This window comes from Tympanuchus pallidicinctus, unplaced genomic scaffold (genome assembly GCF_026119805.1).
Source record: "Tympanuchus pallidicinctus isolate F22 unplaced genomic scaffold, pur_lepc_1.0 scaffold3, whole genome shotgun sequence".
Lineage (NCBI taxonomy): Eukaryota > Metazoa > Chordata > Aves > Galliformes > Phasianidae > Tympanuchus > Tympanuchus pallidicinctus.
In genome coordinates this window covers 91,649,423-91,670,492 of record NW_026294747.1, presented here as the reverse complement: position 1 = coordinate 91,670,492, position 21,070 = coordinate 91,649,423, and the positions used below count along the sequence as shown (strand labels likewise).

The 21,070-nt window shown below is 39.3% G+C and overlaps 1 protein-coding gene across 3 annotated transcripts in view; it reads right to left on the bottom strand.

Moving 5' to 3' along the window:
* CREB5 (cAMP responsive element binding protein 5) overlaps positions 1-21,070 on the bottom strand; it is a 244,611-nt gene that overhangs the window by 48,489 nt on the left and 175,052 nt on the right. For all 3 annotated transcript variants that reach the window (XM_052694421.1, XM_052694422.1, XM_052694424.1), the window contains one exon: positions 19,730-19,840. In XM_052694421.1, the coding sequence (XP_052550381.1) occupies positions 19,730-19,840 (111 nt within the window). The remainder of the gene's footprint in view (positions 1-19,729; positions 19,841-21,070) is intronic.

Sequence of the window (21,070 nt, the reverse complement as noted above, 5' to 3'; positions counted from 1 at the left end):
AACTGATCTCAATTTATGTTCAAGTACATTTGTCATGACCTTGTCATAAATGCACACAAATCAAAGGAGTATTTTAATCCGGCTGTGCTAGTCCTAAGGATTCTTACCATCACTGACACGTAATTTTCTTTGGCCTAATTCAAGTGAGCCCTGATGCCCTTCTGTGTTCACTTCTCCCTGTGGCCAGTTTCTTCACAAATTTCCATCCTCCTTCAAAGTTCACATTTCTGCCTGTAGCTCCTCTCACTTATTCTTTCCCCTAGGAAGTTCCCTCTTTCCATCTTTCTTTGATGCTCTTTTACCTTTATTCTCCTCAGCTTGTAAATAAAAATGGAGGAGTGAGTTGAATTTCCATCTCGCAGGCAGATAGAGTAGGGACAGAACTGACCCCAAACATGTCAGTCTGTCCATCACAACACAGGAACTGAGGTCTGTCAACAGTAGAGCTGTTGCTGGCCAACACTGGCTAGGAAATAAGGAAAATATTTTGCTGCTCCTCCCTGCCCTCCAGCCACATCAATCTTACTCCATTCCTAACCACAGTCTTGTGCCCACTGGTCTCCCCAGACGGTGATCTGGAATCTACCCCATTCCTTGCAGCCAAATCCCTATCTGCTGAGCCTCCTGAGGTTCACAAAAACATTGACAATACTAAGACAACAGAAATTATACAAATAAAGTAAAGGTTAGTTCCCAACTGGGGCCTCGATGTCCATGGAGACAAGCACCCAGAGCAAACTGAAGTTGATACATACCATCTCAGAAAAATTATCTCCTATGCCTCACCTGGTGAAGCATAGATCACAGATCTCATATCTTGCACTTTCTGGGTTCGCAGTTTCCTACTTACTGTCAAAGAGAGACAGGGTTGTAATGAGAATGGGGAATAGCAGACTTGGATTCTGCAAAGCAGATCTGAAAGGAGATTTTTGCTATAAATTTGCTAGCCAGTTAATTAAACACATCTTTACAGGGATCTGAGTAGCTATTAATCTCAAACCAATGATGTTTAGAATTTTACAAGCAGTACAGTTTGATAATTTACACAGACGCCTACAGCTGCCTTGCTGAAGCAAATCCACCAGTAGTACTTACGAATTGACATTTCTGGATGGATTCTGGATCACTCATTGCCGAACAGTGGAAAGTGTCATAATTTCTGTAACGTAAATAGTCCCATGTACTGCAATTTGCTCCCACCAGCTGTGCTGTGCGATCGCTCAAACATAGCAACGTATGCTAATAACTCTGCTATTATAAAGAGGTACAGTCACCAAAAAAACTTCTCACTTTCATGTTTCTGAGTGTGCGCTCGGGTGCCGAGGGACACCTAACCACATGGTGTGCATTGCAAACGAGCTCCCCTCCTTCCCTGGCTGGTGGGGAACATTCACTCGGTCCCTACACACATTTTGGCATCTGGTAAAGGTTTAAGAATTCTTCATCTTCCATGCAGAGAATCATCTTTCAAATCAAGAGGAACTCTCAAAAGATGACAACTCTGACCCAAAAAGCATTTCAAATGCTGCAGTTGCAGAAAACTGATTGTTGCAAGATTCCACTGTGATGATTAAGCAAATGTTTGGGACGACCCTGCAAACTTCAGAGAAGAAAAATTTGGAGTTGTTATTCCAAGCAAATTCGTCCCTGACAGATTAGATTTTACCCAGTGGCGCTTTCAATTACACGCCTCAAATAAAGATTTAATTCAGATTTAATAAGACAGTTACTGCATGCTAATTAAATACTAATGGATTATTAAAAACATATTTTCTGCAGGTTTAACAACCCCGTAGCAAGCACATCTATTTAAACCTGAATACACATGGTTTTAATCAGCCATTGGAATTAAGTTAAAATGTAATTGCTGAAAGTCAAAGTATGTCATTGGACTCAAGAAGACAATTACAGTATGTCTATTACAGACACGGATTTGATGGAAGAATTAATGAGCAATAATTATATTTATCTACTAACGATGGTATTGATTTAAAAGTATCAGTACATCACAGGTATTGAATGCATTTAAATAAAAAACAGAAAAGAACAAATGCATAGAATTAAGCAGGCTCACACAAGGCTGGTCAGTAAACTGCACTTCTTTTAAAAACTATTCTCAATTAAAAAGCATTTCATTATTCTTAGACAGATTTTTCGCTTAGAGGTAGTATAGTGCACTTTTTATATAGTGTCTGTTAGCATAAATATATCTTTATCGGTTGCCAAGAATGATGTCACATTTTTAGACTGTGGCCAATTCCTTAGCCAATTGGATTCTACATCTGAAGCATTAAAACTATTTATCTTTCAAAAAATCTGGCAATCTCATTGAACACTTCTACACGTATTGATGCATTATGTACCCCTAGCAACCCAATAAAAGGAAAATAACCTTGTGGATTATCTTAACTAATGAGATAATTTAGTAACTTCAGGTATTTTAATTAGTGTTGGTAAATAAACCCTTTAAAAATGGGTTGTTTAATGAGCAGCCAGCCCCTGTTGCCCAAGTCACAAAAGTCACACCATCAGCTGCCCTGCAGAAATCCCACACAACACCTGACTCTGTGCCTACAAGGATACGGGCACCCGGTGAAGCCCTTATCACAACACCTTTAGTTAATACTCTGACCTATAGGTAAATGTCAGTGAAGCACTAAAACCGTTACCAGCTTTCTAGGATATTCTTACATTCCTCTGCACTATTGAAACAAGCGTCTAAATATAAAGAACCAAGCCATTCTTTCTGCAAAGCAAGGATTACCAGTGTTTGTTAATCTATTCATACTTTCTGCTCTTGGCAGTCTTCTCTTAAAATCTTTCCCAGAACGATCAGCTTGGGAACGGAATAATATCCCTCCCATTGCACTAATGCAGAAGTGGAATCGGGGACTTTCACAGCAGGAAACCCCTGCTCAATGGCTTGGCACCAGACATGTCAACACAGCAGTCAAAACTTAATCGCATCAAAAAGGAAGATTAATTTGGTGGTCTTGCCACATATGCCAGGTTTGAGTGCCTTAAAGCTGCTCTCTAGTTCCGTGCTGCAGCGGCAGGACAAGTGTAGGGAAAAATAGAAGTTGCAGTCAAACGAGAGGCACCTTGGCAGGCTGTGTGAGTGAGTTTGTATCCCTCCCGCCAGCACTACAGTTATTAGATGCTATCATCCCCTTGCATTCATGAGTACATGCAAACTTTTAAAACAAACAAGCAAACCAACCACACAATGAAGTAATGGGCTGTTTTGCATCTATCCTGGCATGGATACAACCTCATTCATCTGATAGCCATGCTACTGAAACAAAAGCACAGAAAACTCAAAGTAAAACAAATGAAAACGCAGAGACTTATTATTTTACTCACTCTCCCGGACAGCGCAGGAAAGGAGAAACAGTACAGAACATTTGCAGAGGTATCTATGGGATGACAAGCACTTAAAACAAGTCTAGAGCACAAGCTCAGAGCCAGCACTTGTGCCAAATTTCAATGACATGCTTCAGTAACACGAATTGCTTACTGTTGGGCTTCATTTAACCATGCTGTTTCTAGCAGCTCTCTGAACTACGGATTCTTCTCGCCGAGAATACAAAAGCACAAGGTATGAGTTCATTGCTAAAGAACGAAAGCATCTCAGCAACTGAGGCTGCCTGGTGATTTGCTGAGTTCCTCTGCACCAGTTGTGAGTCTTCTTCTCATTTAACTGTTAAGGTTTAAGCTAAAATAGAATCCACTTGTTTAAGTGCAAGCATGATCCAAGCCAGGAACATCTCTTTGCTGAGATCTTTCCTGTTGCTTGATTAAGGAAAAATGGTATTACTGAAGCACTACAGTACTTGCACTAAAGACTAAGCTTATTTGGGTTTTGTAGTAATGCTGTGTTTTGGTCTCACCTTTAGAAGTCATGCTACTAAAGCATCTTTTTTGCTTTTTCTTAATTAGTAGACAGGCAACAGGCTTTTTCCCACAGAACGCCACATTTGCCTCAGTGCTCCCTAGCAATCTGTAAAACTTCCCTCGATAGCCAACTAATTATTGCTGTTCAGCAAATGTTTTTCTAATGCTTACATCTAAAGCCATCAGACAAACTGTAATTTGTGACCAGCCTTTGTATTTTGTAGCAGCCTAACACGGTGGAGTCAGAATCCACTCATTAGCTCTGGCAGGCAGCTCCAGCAGGCTGTATAAGGAGCAAAGATTAATGTGAACATTGTGCTCGGGGTGGCCCTCATACTGCGAAACCAGTGGTTTCAGCTCCATTTACACATCCAGAAATCTTTTTCTTTGCTCGGGAGTAAAACAGTTAGCAAATTAAGGCAGTGATATTTGTAATGAAACGTAATGTGTAAGATGTTTCTGATTTTTATATCATTTACACATCAGTTAGCATATTCGTCTAATTTAAATTATATGCCACAAGCTACTCCTCACGCCTGAAAATTCACTGGGACAAGCACTTGACTTCAACATTTCTGATAAGGATAAGAGAGGATACATTCCAGTTTAGTAATAAGGATAATGCCCAAATGCAAAACAGCAATGTATTTCCATAAAACAATTCAGCACTGATGATGAAATTCATGCATACTCTTTGCTCTATCTTCTCTGAAATAGTGGTAAGATATATAGTCATTTTCTGAATTTTCAGCTTGGTAACACTTTATTCCTGACTTCTTTTTTAAGGTAGTTTAATTTATGTCATATTTTTCATCCCAAATATTTGCTCTTACTATAAATTCACATTTTGGCACTGAAACTCATGCTGATATGGCACAGTAATTTAACGTACTAATTTAAAACTTGGGTCCCCAAACTACTTTAGCATCTGCTTAATTAGATGCTGAAATCACACTATAAAGAAGTACAAAGACTTATAGTCTGACTGTGAATTGGGATGTTTATTGTCTGGGTTCCCTGTGTTTTAATTTCAGTCTGTCATCTATTAGCCAAGCATAATAGGTAAATATAACTAAATGTTATCTAGTCTGAACTATAAACACAGCACACAATTATTCAGAGTTAAAGCTTAGTGGCATGCTCGAAAATAAAATACACTGAGAAAACACTGCTTAAACTATCCATGCATTTTAAATGCATTCATTTAGCTTAAAAGCAAAAAAGAGATAGCATATCTCTTGCACACCTCTTCCAGGACACCAGACAGACTATCTAGCATGTTTTCAATAGCATCTTCTTTTACTAAAACAAAAGAACTGAAGAAAAAGAAGGCATTCAGCCCCACTCCCCCTTCAAGAAATAGAAAATAGAAAAACATATTCTTAAAATGCACATCATTTGGAAAGAAATTATGCTTTTGTCCACCATTTATTCTGCTTCTTCTTCCTTTATGTGTGGAACTGATGGGAGCTACACTGGTAGTGTAATAAATTTACTTTTTCTCTTCTTTCTTCAAAGCAAAAGAAGTTAAATCCCAGTCACAGTTATGGCTTCAGGGAATCTAGGATTTCACTAACACAATAGCATTGAGTTTATACAGCCCAAGACACCCCGGGAAAGCCATGAATAAATGTCAAAATATCGTATTTCTCTGCTGTGCAAATTTATCCATCTCATAGTAATTTAATTTCAAGTAAAGTTACAGTTTTCCATTTCTTTGAACTCACTTTGCATCACAAGAAATGCATCAGCAAAGTCTGGAGTTTTTCTGGTGGTACTGCTGCATTTAAACCCTCAACAGGAAACGAAGACTCCCCCAGTTCTAAAGAGCCTCCCTCAAGGAAAGGGGAATCTTTCCATTGCTCAGAGCAGAATTAATCTTTCAAATATGTCTAGGAGGACAAAAAATATCCCCACACACCTTAATACTATCCAAGAATAAAGGCTAAAAAAGCAATAGCTGTGTTCCCCCTGGCCACACAAAATGACATCACGGGTCCTTCCAGACCTGAGCTGCAGGTTCCCCTGGGTCCAGCCAATTCAGAGGTCTTCCTGAATTGGATATAGACTTGATTCCTGCCCTCTGAACATCACAGAAACCATTAATCATGACCTCATGGCACACACAAACAGAAGGAAATAGAAAGTGCCAAACTTTCTTTTCTCTTAGCACCTTTTGCTCTTTCACGTATTCCTCATAGAAGCAAGACATTTCTTCAGTGTGTACTTCTCCCTCCCCTATTTTTATGGCAATCACTGAAGAGATTATATATATATTTATAGATACTACATATTATTATGTACCTTAATGAAAGGTAAAAAGATAAATCTAAATGTATCTGAAGTAGTGTGCTGAGCTTTTATGCCAATAAAGTGCCTAGGCTTGGTGCTTCCACACTCTCAGAACAGAGATGGATGCAGACCTGCTCAGGAGCAGATATGGGGAAAAAATGAAGCTGGAAGGATCATAAGGTCAGTGCAATTGACACAAAAGCTTTGTGCATTCCATGGTGCATCACTAGTATATCTTTTCCTACATGCAGTAAAGTCTTGGCAAAGACAGGTGATGACTCAGAAAGGACCAAACAAAAGCACAGTCTCTGAAAAAGCAAGCAAAACAATTCCAACCTACTTCGATTTTTTAAAAGTATTAACAAAATCAAAAGCAAGATCTGACAATTGGTTTACATCTCCCCCAATTTAACCCTGACCATGCTCCATTAATGCTTGAAGATGGCTTTAGCAGAGTTCAAAGGCCATCAGAGGAAAACAGCTCACAGCTCTTATGCTCAGACAACTTACAGGTCATTTTTCTCCTAAGGAAGCTTCTGAATACAGAGCAGAAACACCCTCTATGAACTTTCCAGAATGGAAACCAAAATATTTCTCTGCGGATACATTTCTTCTGCTCATGGGCTGGTAACCTGATGTGCACTTTCTCCCTCAAACTTCCTTCTCTTGGTGCTGTAGAGACCTGGACCTTGATCAGCTGACCCTGCAAAGGGTCGCAGAGCAGCAGGGGTGGCTGGCTGACCCCTGAGGGCAATGCAGTCAAAACTGATCTATTTTGTATATTCAGTGGATGTAACAGGCCACCACATCTCAGCAGAAGAAGAGGTGAGGCTGCTTAGCTTCCATCCCAAGAGCACATCTGACTGTGCATGAGCAAGAGGACTCCACCATGTCATATGGGTGAGCACCATGCACTGCGGGTGCTGCCTCGGGCTAACAGAGGAGTTCCAGACCTCTCCTGAGCTGTCAGGCCCTCCAGGCTCATGTTGCAAAAGGGTGTGGAGATGGCAAGAGATGTGGAAAGCAGTGATCAGCCTTGGGCGTTCTTCATTTCCTAAGTGTTGCTAATTCTTCATGGTATTAAAAGATCAAATATACGTAGTCAAATGACAGCACTTCTATATGTTGGAAAAGGTGGGGCTTTTACAGCTACCCTAACTGAAAGTCGGGCAGTATGTACTCATTCGACAAAACAATATGCATACTACTACTAAATCAGAGTCATCAAAAAGTACAAGGAGTTAATATATCACAGTGAACGTCTCAGTAAAGCTTTGGAGAAATACCAGTGGAAGACAGTAAGGTTTTATAGTGTTGGTGTCCCCTGGCCAAATCCATCCCTTGCAAAGCTGTGCTGACACCATTAAAAATACCCAAAGGGTGAATTAGGCCCATTACATCTTGCATTATATAATAAGATCCATACAAGCGAATTTCTTAGAGCTTTACTGCTACAGTTCCTAGAGTTAAATAGGATTTGTACATCTGTACCTCCAAATTAATTTTCCAAAGTATTTTAAGGCGTATATCATTTAAACTAAGTAAAACTAATTTGAATTTGTGAAACAGGTTTCCAAAATATACATGCTTCATCCTTTGGCCTAGGCTGTTTCACAGCATTGCTATTAAATTGCTGCAACAGCCCCACTCAGGACAAGACTGCACTTCCCACATGGATGAAGTAAGCCCTAATACATGAGAACATGAAAAGCTGTTGATGCCTCGTGATCTCCAGAAAGTAAAAATTAAGTCTCCAGGACCAACTACAAAATAAGCCACACTACAACTACAACTACAAAATAATTCACACACTAAAAAACTCTTCCCAGTTCTTCCTGTTATTTCAAATACCAGAGAAAGAAAATGCAATGCAAAGCACTTGTCCTCCAAACTGTGAGTAAAGTCCATCCAATGAACCTGAAGAAGGAGGTCAAGTAAGATTGCCTGTAGGACAGCAAGCTCCGTGCTGCTTTCCAGGCTCAACTTGACATTGAAAATCTTTGTAGAGGTTGGTCATTCTCTCAAACTTGACACAGTCATAAATCCTAGGCGCTGCGCAGCCAGGCACAGAGTTGTTTGTTTTTCCAGGATGAGAACACATCTGAAACAACATGCTCAGACAGTATGGTATTATTTACTTACAGCTGAGCAGAGGAGATCGGGTAGCAGCCCGAGAAATTATCCCAATTATTTGAAATTGCAGTATATTGTAAGAATTCTGTCAGGATGGAGGAGTGCAAAAGACAGAGTAGCAGGAAAAATTAAGATGGCTTTTTTTTTTTAATAAAGCAAAATGAACCAAGGCATGTATTCAAAAATAAGTTACTGAAAAACATTTTATAAACTAGCTTTGAAATCTCTTAATACCATTAGCTTACCTTCTGTTGTGTCTGAAGAAATATATATGAACTGATAATGTTCTCATGAGATTTCATTACTGAAAAGGCTCATTAGAAAAGGCATTAAAATACTAATTACCTCATAAACTATTCAGTTGTGTACCCACTGGGATGGTACTTACGAGTGCTCAAGCTCTTCATAGATCCAGCTAATCAATTAATGCTCATTACAACCAGAAAAAGCATGCAGACTGCAGCATGCAGGAGAAATAAATAAGTCAGAGGTTAGCAAAGAAAGTGAGTTGGCTGTAATAGAGCTTTCCTTTGTAACACAACTGCTGTCTGCTACAATTTAATTTTAATCAGCCTTTTTGGTACTTCTGGTAATGTGATTCTCCTCGTTGCAAGAATCTCAGCTATTGCTATTGCTCCTTTAAGTGCATAATTTATTACAGGAGATCACATGGCACGTGAGATTGAGTGGGCAGGTACAGCATTCACTGATACCATGCTGACAGTATCTGCTGGGTGTGTAAATGAAGAGCAAAGAGTCTCAAGGATGCTCTCTCCCCACTCTGAACCACAGCTGCTCAGCACTGGCTTTGGGTTTACTGAGCCTGGATGCAACACTGTTGGTATCAGTTCACCACATTTGATGAAAATATTCCACCAAGAAACAAAGAACAGAGATAGTATCAGTCTGGCAAATGCCACTTCTCAGCTGTGTGAGCATCATGATTTCTCCCCTACTGTTACGGCTGGCACAGTGTGTTTCTGAAAGCAAGACATCTCAGGTTAGCACAACCTACACCACTCACGGTTAAAGATATCCAGGATGCCATTCTGGCTGCTTACTGTTACGTAACAAGCTCAAGAGAGTTTCACTTCTGCTTGAGACCATAAAAATCTCACTCACACCAGTGAAATACGTATTTCTGGTGTCTGTTGTTTTCTTTGTAGAAGGGACAATCCAAAAAGTGGACTACTAAAGTAAGGAGCAGTGAATTCATCCAGTGGTTATTGCCCAGTTTGGGGTGGTCAGAAGCCCTGGGGTTGGTCTGAGAGAGGAGTACATGCGAGTACTGCAAGTCAAAGCAGCTTTACTTGGATTTCTGTGGGCAGTACTGAGCTACCCTCATATTTACCAGTTTTATGATGTCTAGCATAACATCTTGAATCTTAAGTGTAGTAGAAATTGAAGTATTTACTTTCTAAATCCTTTAAAACTGGATCAAGCTACCTTGTTTTCTGAAATGAAGGATTTGGATTTCCTTGGACAATCCCAGTAACCACAAATTCACCTAGAGAAATTCATTCCTATTTCAATTCTCAGACAGCAATGTAGCTATATACAAATTCTAGCATAAACCCTAGATTACCTCTGGGATTTCTTCATTCGGCTAATTCAAACATCACTTGATCAAGTTTCTGATCAAGTTTCCAATCAGGCTAATCCACCACTAACATCGTTTAGGAGACTGACAACTCTGCAAACTGATGTGGCAGAACACATTTCCCATCATTTGTGGAAATGGTAGTCGTCCCCAGTAAATATTTTTAAACGATTTCTGGGTAATATATGTGAATTTTTAGTTCTTTATTGTTCTTCAACATTCTACAGTATGTCAGGAGAATTTTTTTTTAATGACAGATAAGGACGTGCACAAAGAAAGAGATAAGCAAAGTTAGTCACATAGGCGCATGATAAAATTTTACCTGTTCAGTAGACGTGCATGGAATAAAGAAGGAAAAAAACACAGAGAAAAGAATAAAGTTACATACATGCATGTATGCACAAACAGACACACCTGCTGACATTTGACAGCTCCTCAGATTGTTAGCACTAATGCTCCTGCTCCTCCTCCTACTGCTTCTTGTTTAAATTGAGTTCCCAGGCAGACCAGATTTCATACACATCCCGATATGAATGCTTTGGTGGGATTTATTTCATTTAAAAGGGTCCCAAAAGAATATTCACTTTAGCAATGAAGTTAGAGCAGTATCTGCCACACAAAAAAAACCCCCACACAGATAAATGGCTTTCTCCAACACACACACACAGCCTGAACACCAGCACCAGCCTTAGAGCAGCTGTACATGTCCATCAGATCAAAAACAGATCAAGATTTCACCCCCCACCTTATCTTGGGTGTCTTCTGGCTGCGGTGTTGGCAGCCAAACTAAAGTTCATGCTTAAGCTTATCCTAAAAAGCCTCTGTTAACAGTCATGGAACACAGTCCATTCACTTAGTATATATTTCTCCTGAACTACCAGCAGCACATAAAGCAGACTCTAGTCAAACCCAGTAATGATGCTAGATATTTTGGGAAGAAGAAAAAAAAGTGAAAGTTGGCAGAGTAAGGCAAATGTCATACTTTGGTGCATAGTAGTGTTCTGTCAGAAGCCAGACATATTAAAAATATTTACATAATTTAAAATAATTTGTACAGGTCTAGTAAAGTCTATTTTGGGCTTTGGGCTTTAATAAAAGTTTAAACATTTGCAAGATCCCATTGGACTTCATGTGTAACCTTGGCATTTGAGGGCAGCGTTGAGGATATGCCATTACTAAACTTTTCATATTAGCATGAGTGTGAACTGAAATATCATAATAAAAATATAACAATATTTCTTGCGACTTGAAAACAGCGCTGGACTTCACAGGTATTTCCAGATGGGAAAATAAAAATGTAGTCTATGTTTGCACATGTACACTCAGAGGTGGCTTTTAGCCTAATTTAAGCATTCCAAAATAATGTGACCTAAATATAATATCATGAATCATCCATCAGCTTCAAAGAAATATCTGGCAATCTTTCATTATGAGTCACCGGGGACAGGTATCAATACTTGTCACTGACTGACAGAGGACAGTCAAGCCACCCAGAGACTGCTTGGTATGATGAATCAATTATAAAATAATCTGATATTGTTTGGGGGACTAAAGTAATTTATCTTTTAACATTATGTAATAAATGCTTGTAGGAAGCAAAGCTGGAAGATTATGGAAGTTCCCATAAGAAGCTGGAAGCATGCAAATACAAGTGTGCTAAAAACAAGAGTCAAATATATACTGTATCCAAAACAAAAGAATTACCTTAAAACCAAAAGAAACACTTATCTGGCAGTATCAAACTCTGGAAGGTCCAGAGCCCATCTAAAGAAAGATTCTAAAATTGAGAAATGTAAACTGGATCTCCAGTTGATGGAAAAATGAATTTCTTTGAAGTCATTGAATTTACACAGGTTTACAGCCATTGAGAATCAGGACCAAATTTTAGAAGCATTTTTCAACTATCCCAAAATCATTGCCTCTGATTTTTAAAACTAGAAGAATGTGAAATTCTATTTTAAACTGCTTATGGAGCTTGTTTCCTTTCTGAACACTTCTTCTGGAATATTAAACTGCAGAGGAGAAGAGAGTAGAGAGGAAGTTGAGCTGTAGGGTAAAGGTGATTATTTTGTTTTTAATGATTTCTGCTACACTGAGAAATAGTGGCTAGTAGAGGTGGCTTTTTTTTTTTTTTTTTTTTTGGTAAGAACATTATTGAAAGCCAAGATTTCATAAATGAAAATGCACGCTCATGGAAGTAACTACCCTGAATCAAAGTCCTTCTGTAGTAATATTGCTACCAAATGAATAATTTGATACCATATCAAAATAAGATTTTGGGTATGTTTTTCAATACAGTAATTAGTAGGTATCAATGTGTCCTCAGTGTGTTAAATAGGAGAAAAAAAATAGCACACCCATGACTAAGGGAAGGGGGTTTTGCATAAACTGAGGTCTATTTCTGAAAGACTGATAGCCGTTTAATCAAATCTTTGAAGTTCACCTTTAGCTGGTCAAAGTCCATGTTCCCATGCCTCTGCAATATTCATCAGAAATTATTTCAGCTACATCAAGTACTTTGCTTTCTGTCTTTTTTGTCATGTAAGTCACATAAATGCAGTAAATTATCTGAAGCAGAGTAATGTGGAGGTAGCCACACTGCCAGAGAGACTGCAAAGAGTTCTCAGCACATGAGCAAAATATCTGGAGTAAAGATAATCTGGCCCCATAGGTAAGCTATGCAGGACTTGTAGTATAAGCAGAATACAAACCTCAGAGAGAACATGACCAGCCACACTACACTCCCATACGGTACAGAACACATTTGGGAAGATTATTCATGGCTTTTCATGCTCTAAAATCTCAGATAAATGTTACTGGCCAGAAATTTGCTAGCAAAAACCACAAGCAGAGCAAAGTTTGCAGCCTAAGTGATTCCAGGGTGGGAGACCCGGTCTGCCCCACTTTTTAAATTACCTCCTTGATAACTCTCCAGACGTAAATCAGAAAAGTTGTACTAATGAACATCTGGAAGACAGTATATAACCCTCCCTCCGCTGAAAAGTGTCACTGGCCACATTTGACAGAAGAAACAACAAATGCTGCGAGCATTTCCTCAGGCTGAACACAGCTTGTAGCAGTATTTCAAATATGCCTGTGATCTTCGAACGAGCTCTACAGGGGTATCCGCCAGTCTTGGTTTGGATATGGTTGACATTATGCGAAAGTAAATGCTCTCCTGAGACTTCAGTGAAAGCCACAGTGCCAGGGAAGCTGATCTCACAAGGCTTCCATCATCTCGGATGACAGAAGTCTCGGAAGATCAGTTAATTTTTGTCATTCTGAGCCAGAATCTCATCAGCAAAGTTCAGGAAATTTCAGAGGCATTAGATTCAAACATAAACCATCGTAGCTACGTGGATTTCAGTCTTAAATATGAGTGTGCACCTCCTCTAAGTCCTCTGCATTTCAATAACCACATTAATACGGAAGGATTAATAATGAATATTAACTTACACTAATTTTATGTACATAAATTCAGACAGAGGCTGCATTTTCTGGAAGCAGCAGACAGAAATTCTTCTATATTTGTTTCCATTCTTCCACTGACAGATTGCATAGCCTCAAGCAAGTCAATTCACTTTTCTCTTTCAGTTCTTCAACAGACTACAGTTATTTATCTCTCAGGAATGCTATCATAATTAACAAACTCCTTCATTAGCTACTGCACAGTTTTTTGAAAATGCCTTTTAAGCCTGTCCATGAAGAAGAGATTTACTGCCATGAGATTTTGCTTCTAGCTCTTGTGTCCCTCTTGGTAAAGGCTCTAACACCAGCCCCTCACCCTCCAGCCCATTTGCTTGTAATGAGGTGCACATGCACATCCCAAGCAGACACGAGACTGAAGGCATGGCAGCTCAAAGTGTAAAACAACTTCCATTATTTGTGGCTCTTGAATAAAGCTTGGAGAGTGAAAGCTGTACAAATTCCAAGCAAAAGGCTGAAATCTATCTTTGTGAAGCAGAACTTCCCTGTAACACAATCCGGTTTTTATTTTTATAATTTCCTTTTTCTCTGGTCTCAGTATCATAACTTTTAATTTGTACCAGCTCCCACTTACATCCAAGTTTACGCAAACAAAATCTTTTCTGGAAGGGAGCTCAGCACCAAACAAGTCACCCTCACTTATACAGACGCATCAGACTTAAGTTTCAAAACCTTACAACAAACACACAAGAACCAGACCCAGCAGTTCATGTGTGGGGTAGCCGATAGCTACGGCAAGCAAACATTAGGATTGTATTTCGTTTATTGCTATGGTTACAAAATCAGGGTGGACACCGGAGGGAAAGGGAGAAAAGAGAAACAAATGTACGAAGATGGTAAATCCTAGGAGGAAAGAGAGGGTGGTGGAGGAACGGGACAAAGGAGAAAGGGTGGACAGTTGGTGAGGGCGTCTGGGTGGGGGAGAGAGATCATTCAAACACCCAGCTGAATAAAGGCAAACAAAATAACAAAAATCTAAGTTCTTCTAGGGAAATAGCACCGATAAGATCACTGCAGGATACAGTGACACAAAGAAAGAAAAATGCAAGGAATTGTTACAACTTGCGCGATTCATTTGCACTCAGTGGAAGCGAGATCAAATATTCAACACGTATCCACAGCAGCTATGAGCAACTGAATCAGCTCTCTTCTCTATTTCACTTACTGAGCCACTGACAGCTTAAGAAGAATTAGTTTCTACTGAGTCTAGTTCATAATCCTGCATTTAGGCATGACGGCTACGAGGTCCTGTTTCAGTAAACAAAACAAAATATGAATAGCTTCACCCATAACGTTAATACCTTAATCCACAGCAAGGCATACTGTCTGCAGGCAAAGCTACTGCCCAGGGAGGATTTGAAGTGTAGATCAGGAGCATGCTGAAAGCTTGGCTTTGGTGACTTACAAACATAAGTGCCAATGTAATAGGAGATACAGTTTCAGAACAGTGAGTTTTGTCAACAGTTTAACTATCTCTTCTTTCATGAAAACATTTCTCAGTTACTGACAGAGGAAATTCTGACAACTTTTTTTTCCTTTTTATTTATTTATTTATTTTTAATTGGAAGACTTTCTTTTGCATTTCTTCCCTCATACAGTTTTTGTTGCTCTGTTGAGAACAATATGAGAAATTGCTGCTGAGAGCTCTATGGAGAAACAACATTTTTCTTTCTGCTTAGTGATTCAGAACCCATGCTAGGAAAACTAGCCCAAAAGCAGTGTGTTTTGCTCAGTTTCAGCAATTCCTTTCCCACTCAGCTTGATATGAAAACACAGACTTCAAGCCACTTATTAGAGATAACTAAATGCTTCCAGCCAGTACTTCCTGTTGAAATATCAACAGCTGAACCTCAGTGGCCCTGGATTTCTGCACCAGCCTCCAGCCTGAAATCAGCATCAAAACCTCATAGACCTGGCCCCACTGTTTGAAACCAGACAAAATTTCCTTCCCGAATAGTCTCATGAGCTGTCCCAAGATGTCACTGGAACAGAAACAGAATTTTTATTTCCCTGTACACCAGCAGAAATGGCTCAGCTGAGCATCATCAGGAGCAGGGATAAGAGCATACCCTGATGTTCTCCCTTTGCAACACCACAGCTCACAGGCATAGAAACAGAAGTTATTTCTAAAATATCTAAGGCACCTGAGCCAGGTCTGCCTTTCCAAGGGATGGACTGGGATTTTCACAGCCACCACCTGGGACCTGGACCCTTAACTCACCTTAAATTGAATAAATTGTAGCTCTGATGACAAATGGCTAACAGTTGTTTCTTCTAACTTTTGCCTCCTTCTCTTCCCCCAGAGTTTCTCAACATTCTTAGGCAAATTAGAAGGTTCAATTAATATGAACATGTTACCAGTCTAATTATGAGCATGCTCATTACTGGTTCATTATTTTTCTTTTTTTCTTTTTTCATTATTTTCTTTTATGTTTTTCCTCTTACAACTGATAGACACTTTCAAGCTCATTTCCTTATCATTACTGCTCAAACTAGAAATGTGTACAAGGTAAAAACGCCAATCTATGCAACTCCTGATATGAAAAGAACTTTTCTTCACAAGAACTGTGTAGATTCTGTTAGGAAGGCAGGCACAGCCAAAGTACACATATTACATTTTATTCAAATTTTATAAAACTATGTATCTGGCCAGGGGCAGAGGGAGGGGGAAAATGAAAAAGTGAACAGGTCAAGCCAAAAACTGTATTATAAAGTCAGATTATTTTCATTGCCAGCCCGCCTCTTATGTTTCCTTTCAGAGCTCATAAATCTCTTTAGCTAAAGACCCATGCCTTACAATGTTCAGATGGAGAGGTATCGGCTCTACTGAAAAGAACTGTGGTCACATTGCTTTCCAGTGGTCTCGTGTACGCTGTTTATCTTTCACTCAGGTAACCCACATGGTATTGCACTTCCCAGTTATAAAACCTTGGATACTCTGAAACTGCAAACCAAACTGTAAGCAATATATTAAAGGAAAGGCACAGCCAACAACTCTGAGTTCCTAAAATCCTCAGCCTACCGAACCACATGTTAATATGCTACATGTACTATTCTGCATATTTTTGCCATGTACTCTTATAGCTATATGTTTCCTCTCCTTTCCAATGCAATATATCTTAACACAAAATCAATGGTTGTCCTTGGTGGGCAGCATAAAGGTCTTATCCTCTCCACTGTCAATCTAAGTGGTACTGACTTAAATGTTCACTCACTCATTTACCAGGACAGTTTTAAAGCATTAGGTGATAACTTAATTGAGAGGCACACTGTGAGAGAAACTGAGATTGTTATGATAAATTAAGTCAGTTCTGGAATGTCATCTACAATATTTTAATACCTAAAGTAACATTCTCCAGAATAAACATGAGAACAGTAAATGAGCTTATTTGGTGGCAGCCCTATGACTTTCTACATGCCAGATAATACAAATTAAAAAACAAATTGCTTATTGTAGAAACATAAAATTAATGCAACACATATATGTGTGTATCTGTCTATACATGTATGTCTCTAACAGGCTTACTTCCACTTCTTTCTACAAACTGATTATAGACCAATCAAGGGAGTAAAGACTTTGCTATCTATCTGCTGCTTCTGGAAAGCCTGGCATCATATGGTATCCATAATCACATTATTTGTTCATATTTATTTTAAAGAAGCACATTAAATTACACAAGTCACCAAGTAGCATTACTTCTTCATACTAAAAAGAGCTTGCATGACTCAGGTACACATGTCCACATGCGTGAGGACAGAAGGATTTGGTATCACATCTGGGTCTCCCATCCAGAGGAGCCCGTCCTGCATTCCTTCATGTAAGCACAAAGAAAATGCTGATCCCTCTGCCACAGATTTGGATGACTGATAAATCAGGCTCACACTTCCCCAAAGTTCTCCAGTTACTACAGGCACTAGCTGTGAGCAGCATAGATGGCTTCTTTCAGTGCTCAGCACATACATACAGTGATCCGTGTGTGGCCAGCCAAATAGAACATATGCAGCACTGGATTCACCATCAGTAATGGCACTAGCAGAGCCTAATGAAATTTAAAATTCCTTCCTAATGCACAATGCAATCCGGTAAGGCACTAAGAACTCTCACTTTCCACTTTAATAAAATAAAATAAAATAAAAAACCAGAATGTGCAAGCTCTTATTCTTTGAGTGAAAGTGAAATAGTTAGTAATAAGAGCAAAGATGCCTCTAATACTGATGATTCAAATTTGTAATTCATGAGTACACATACAAGAAATAATTTCATTTTAAATTTCTTATGTTTTTTCACCTTCAGGTCATACAGGATATTGCTGATAGATTCATATTGTTCAAAGCACTGGATAAAGGAAGCTTTACACATTGTAGGTGTGCTCACATAAAAACAAAGTGTAAAAATAAAATATAGACTACTAAAAAAATCAACCAATCAAAAAAAAAAAAACCAACAACCAACAACAAAACCACACTAGAGAAGAAGAATGATCCTGGAGCTCTGAATTATGCCTCTTACTTTAAAGAGTTAAAGTGTGTGGATTTTTTCCATCTCTGGAATAGTGGTAGAAAACCCACTGGAAGTGAATGTGCTCTGTGCTCACTACACAGTATTTTGGAACTGATGGCAATTTCTATCTGAAAGAGCCGTACGATTATACGTTAGGTTTAGGGACAAAACCTGTTTATTCAGATTAAAAAGATAATTTGCAGTAATATACAGTTTCAAATATTAAAGTGCAGAATTTTCACCATACACACCACTAATTTAATCTTGTTCTTAAGTAGCCGCACATTTCCAGTAAAGAAAAAGCAGGGGGTGTGAGATGGGGGGAGTAAACTACAGAAACTTTAGTCCCAAAACAGATGCCAGTTTGGGATTTATTCAGCCAAGGAGTATTTAGCTTGGCTCAGCTTTGCTTGAGTTGAAAAAACACTTGCCTATTCCAAAAAGTTTTTAACAAGCTCTGCTGCAGATGCTGTTGCCATTTGGCATGTCACCGTCACTGTGTGGTACAGCGCAGAGAGAACTCTTGACCACAGGTTTTCCTTGGCCGGGACAGCCAGAGTTTTTGGCCATTGCTGCTCTGCTGGCCAACTGGCTGCATGTTTATGGAGTGCGGTTTTAGACGGGGTGTTAACAGAGGTTGGGTTAACAGCCTAACCCAGACCAACAGCGAGGTGAAGGCGTGACCTATCTGATCTAAGAAAACAGAGATTGTATATTTTGCTGCTTTTAACCAAGAGTCTCATGCATGCACCATGCCTAGAGACAAGAAGATATTTTTCTTTGCCTCAGGATAGATGACAACATTAAAAGCTGTACCAAACATTCAAAGTAGAAATATATAAAAACATGTGGTTGCTTAATCTTTGTCAGCTTGATTTCATTCTCTCACTTATGACAATTTTACCTTGGCATAACGCCACTGAAAGAAGTTCAGTGAAATCACTCTTATTTTCCACTACAATGAGATATCTTGAGAGGATAAAAACTCTACAGAGTTAAACTGCAAACCTCTCTCCTCGTGTTTCTACTAGCCAGTAAATTGCAGCTCCGAAACTAGAAAAGCCTATGCGTTTCAACACTAAGTCCCAGGTTATCAGTGCCAAATTCCTCAATGAAAGTGCATATAAAACTGAAGAACACTTGCCCCTTGTAGCTTAGTTTACCTACATTAATCCTATATCTCTGCATACATCTGAGAAGCCTTGACCTCAATATATGCATTTTGAAAAACACTGTGACATTTAGATCCCATCAGTAAGTTACTTTAGTCTGAATTCTGGTCATTCTTTCTGATGGGAACACCTTTGTTGTAATTAAGCAAAAGAGAATACTGTGTTTTTACATATGTCATTTGGTCTGTTTTTCTAGCTCTAGTATTACATCGACACACTATGTGCTAATCTGCAAAAAAACAAGGACTACATACATTCTACTCTCCACATCAGACACCTTTTACATCACCGCTGACTGGGAATTTTCTTCAAGCTAAGTCTTGGAGTACAGACACCACCAGAGAACCAGCCAGATCACTTGCTTAAATTCCACTAATCTGCACCAAAAATCCCATTTAGCACGGTTCAGATCAGAGAGCCCACTCTTTAATTCAGTTGTCTCACTGAGAGTTCAGCTAGGACTGGTAACATCTTGAAAGTTCATATACTAAACTGACACAAAGGCAATTTACTGCAGCGTATTAAAAAGAGTGTAACGTATGACTAAGAATGAAGTAAGCAGTGTCTGGCTACATCCCCCACTGTCTGGGTAGCCAGTGTGCAGGAGGAGTATAAGAAAACAAAATAATTTCAAAAAATTTTCCATTTTACCATTTTGGCTTCTGAATGCATTGGGGGGACTTGAGGTGAAGCACAAGGGTTGTTGAGGTTTGGCCCCTGCATTCCCATGATGTTGGAGTTCATTGACATTTGTCGCTCCATCTTTTAAAAGAAACAGAAAAAAAGAAAGGTTTCAAAGTGTCTACAGACATTTGCAAGAATTTATGCCTGGTTTCTACTTAAATGGACTCAGCTTTATTTCTTCAAGTCAAGACTGGAAAAATAACAATCTGTGTCGTGAATTGCATGTGTGTATGCACTCAGGCATGTGTTTCATCAGAGTCGGCCCTGACAACTCATAGCCAATTATAAGGAAAAGGATTCTTTACTAAACAAATGTAGCAGACACCCCGGGTTTGTGCTTTTTTGTAATGATTTTCTTCCTTTCAGTATAACAACACTTGGAGTTAAGTGGTTTTAAAAGCATCACTGTATAAAGCTGTGGCTTCTCCTGTCAGTGCAGTGCAACTTAGCCTTTTAAAAACATAAATAAAAATCTACAATCTTGAGTATATGGAAAATGAATTGGCTCATTTTCCTCCACTCAGATTGACCAGCTGAGAGGACTTTTCCATATGTCTTGTACGGGAAGCTTTCATGTACTGCTGACGCAGCAAAAAAACAAAGCAGAACTCCTTCTGGCTATGCAGAGCACTTTCTGCAAGTTAAATTCGCCATTTGAGTGAGGGACACAGTTTTCAATTGAAACCTAATGTCAGTAAGGTCTGGATAAAATAATTTCCTATAGTGCTATCCATCAAAATACTGCTGTTACATAACTGGTCTTCACCCAGAAGGGTCAAGGTGACAAGTACTGTTACATTGCTGCTTTCAGGCAAGTGCTGCATCACCCTGCCTCAACTTGGCTAATCTCTGAATCGTCAGCTCATGGAAGAAAGCAGTTCATGGAGCTTCCTGAGCTATTCCAGATAGGGGAGCTATTTTTTGTGCACCATGATCAGATAGTGACTCCCATTGTCCGTGACCTCAGCACAAATGGGTGCTGGTCACCTGCAGGATAAACCCCAGTACCCAATTCCCACTGGCTCTACGGTAGGTCATAACACTGTCTGCAAGACAGAAGCAGTCCCCACAGTGACCTTGTCCAAATTCCCTTTGGAAGGCTGTGGACAGGAGGAATCATGTCTGAGAGGTTCTCACCTGTTTCTGTGTAAGCACAGCAGCTCAAAGAGCTCCCCAGCAGTAACCCAATGTCCTGAGCTTACCCTAAATTGGGATTTTTGCTCCATTTCAGATTCATTAGCAGTTATGCCCAAAAAAACCCTAAAAATCAGAACTGTCTACAGTGGCATTTCTTACACTTTTGGGCTG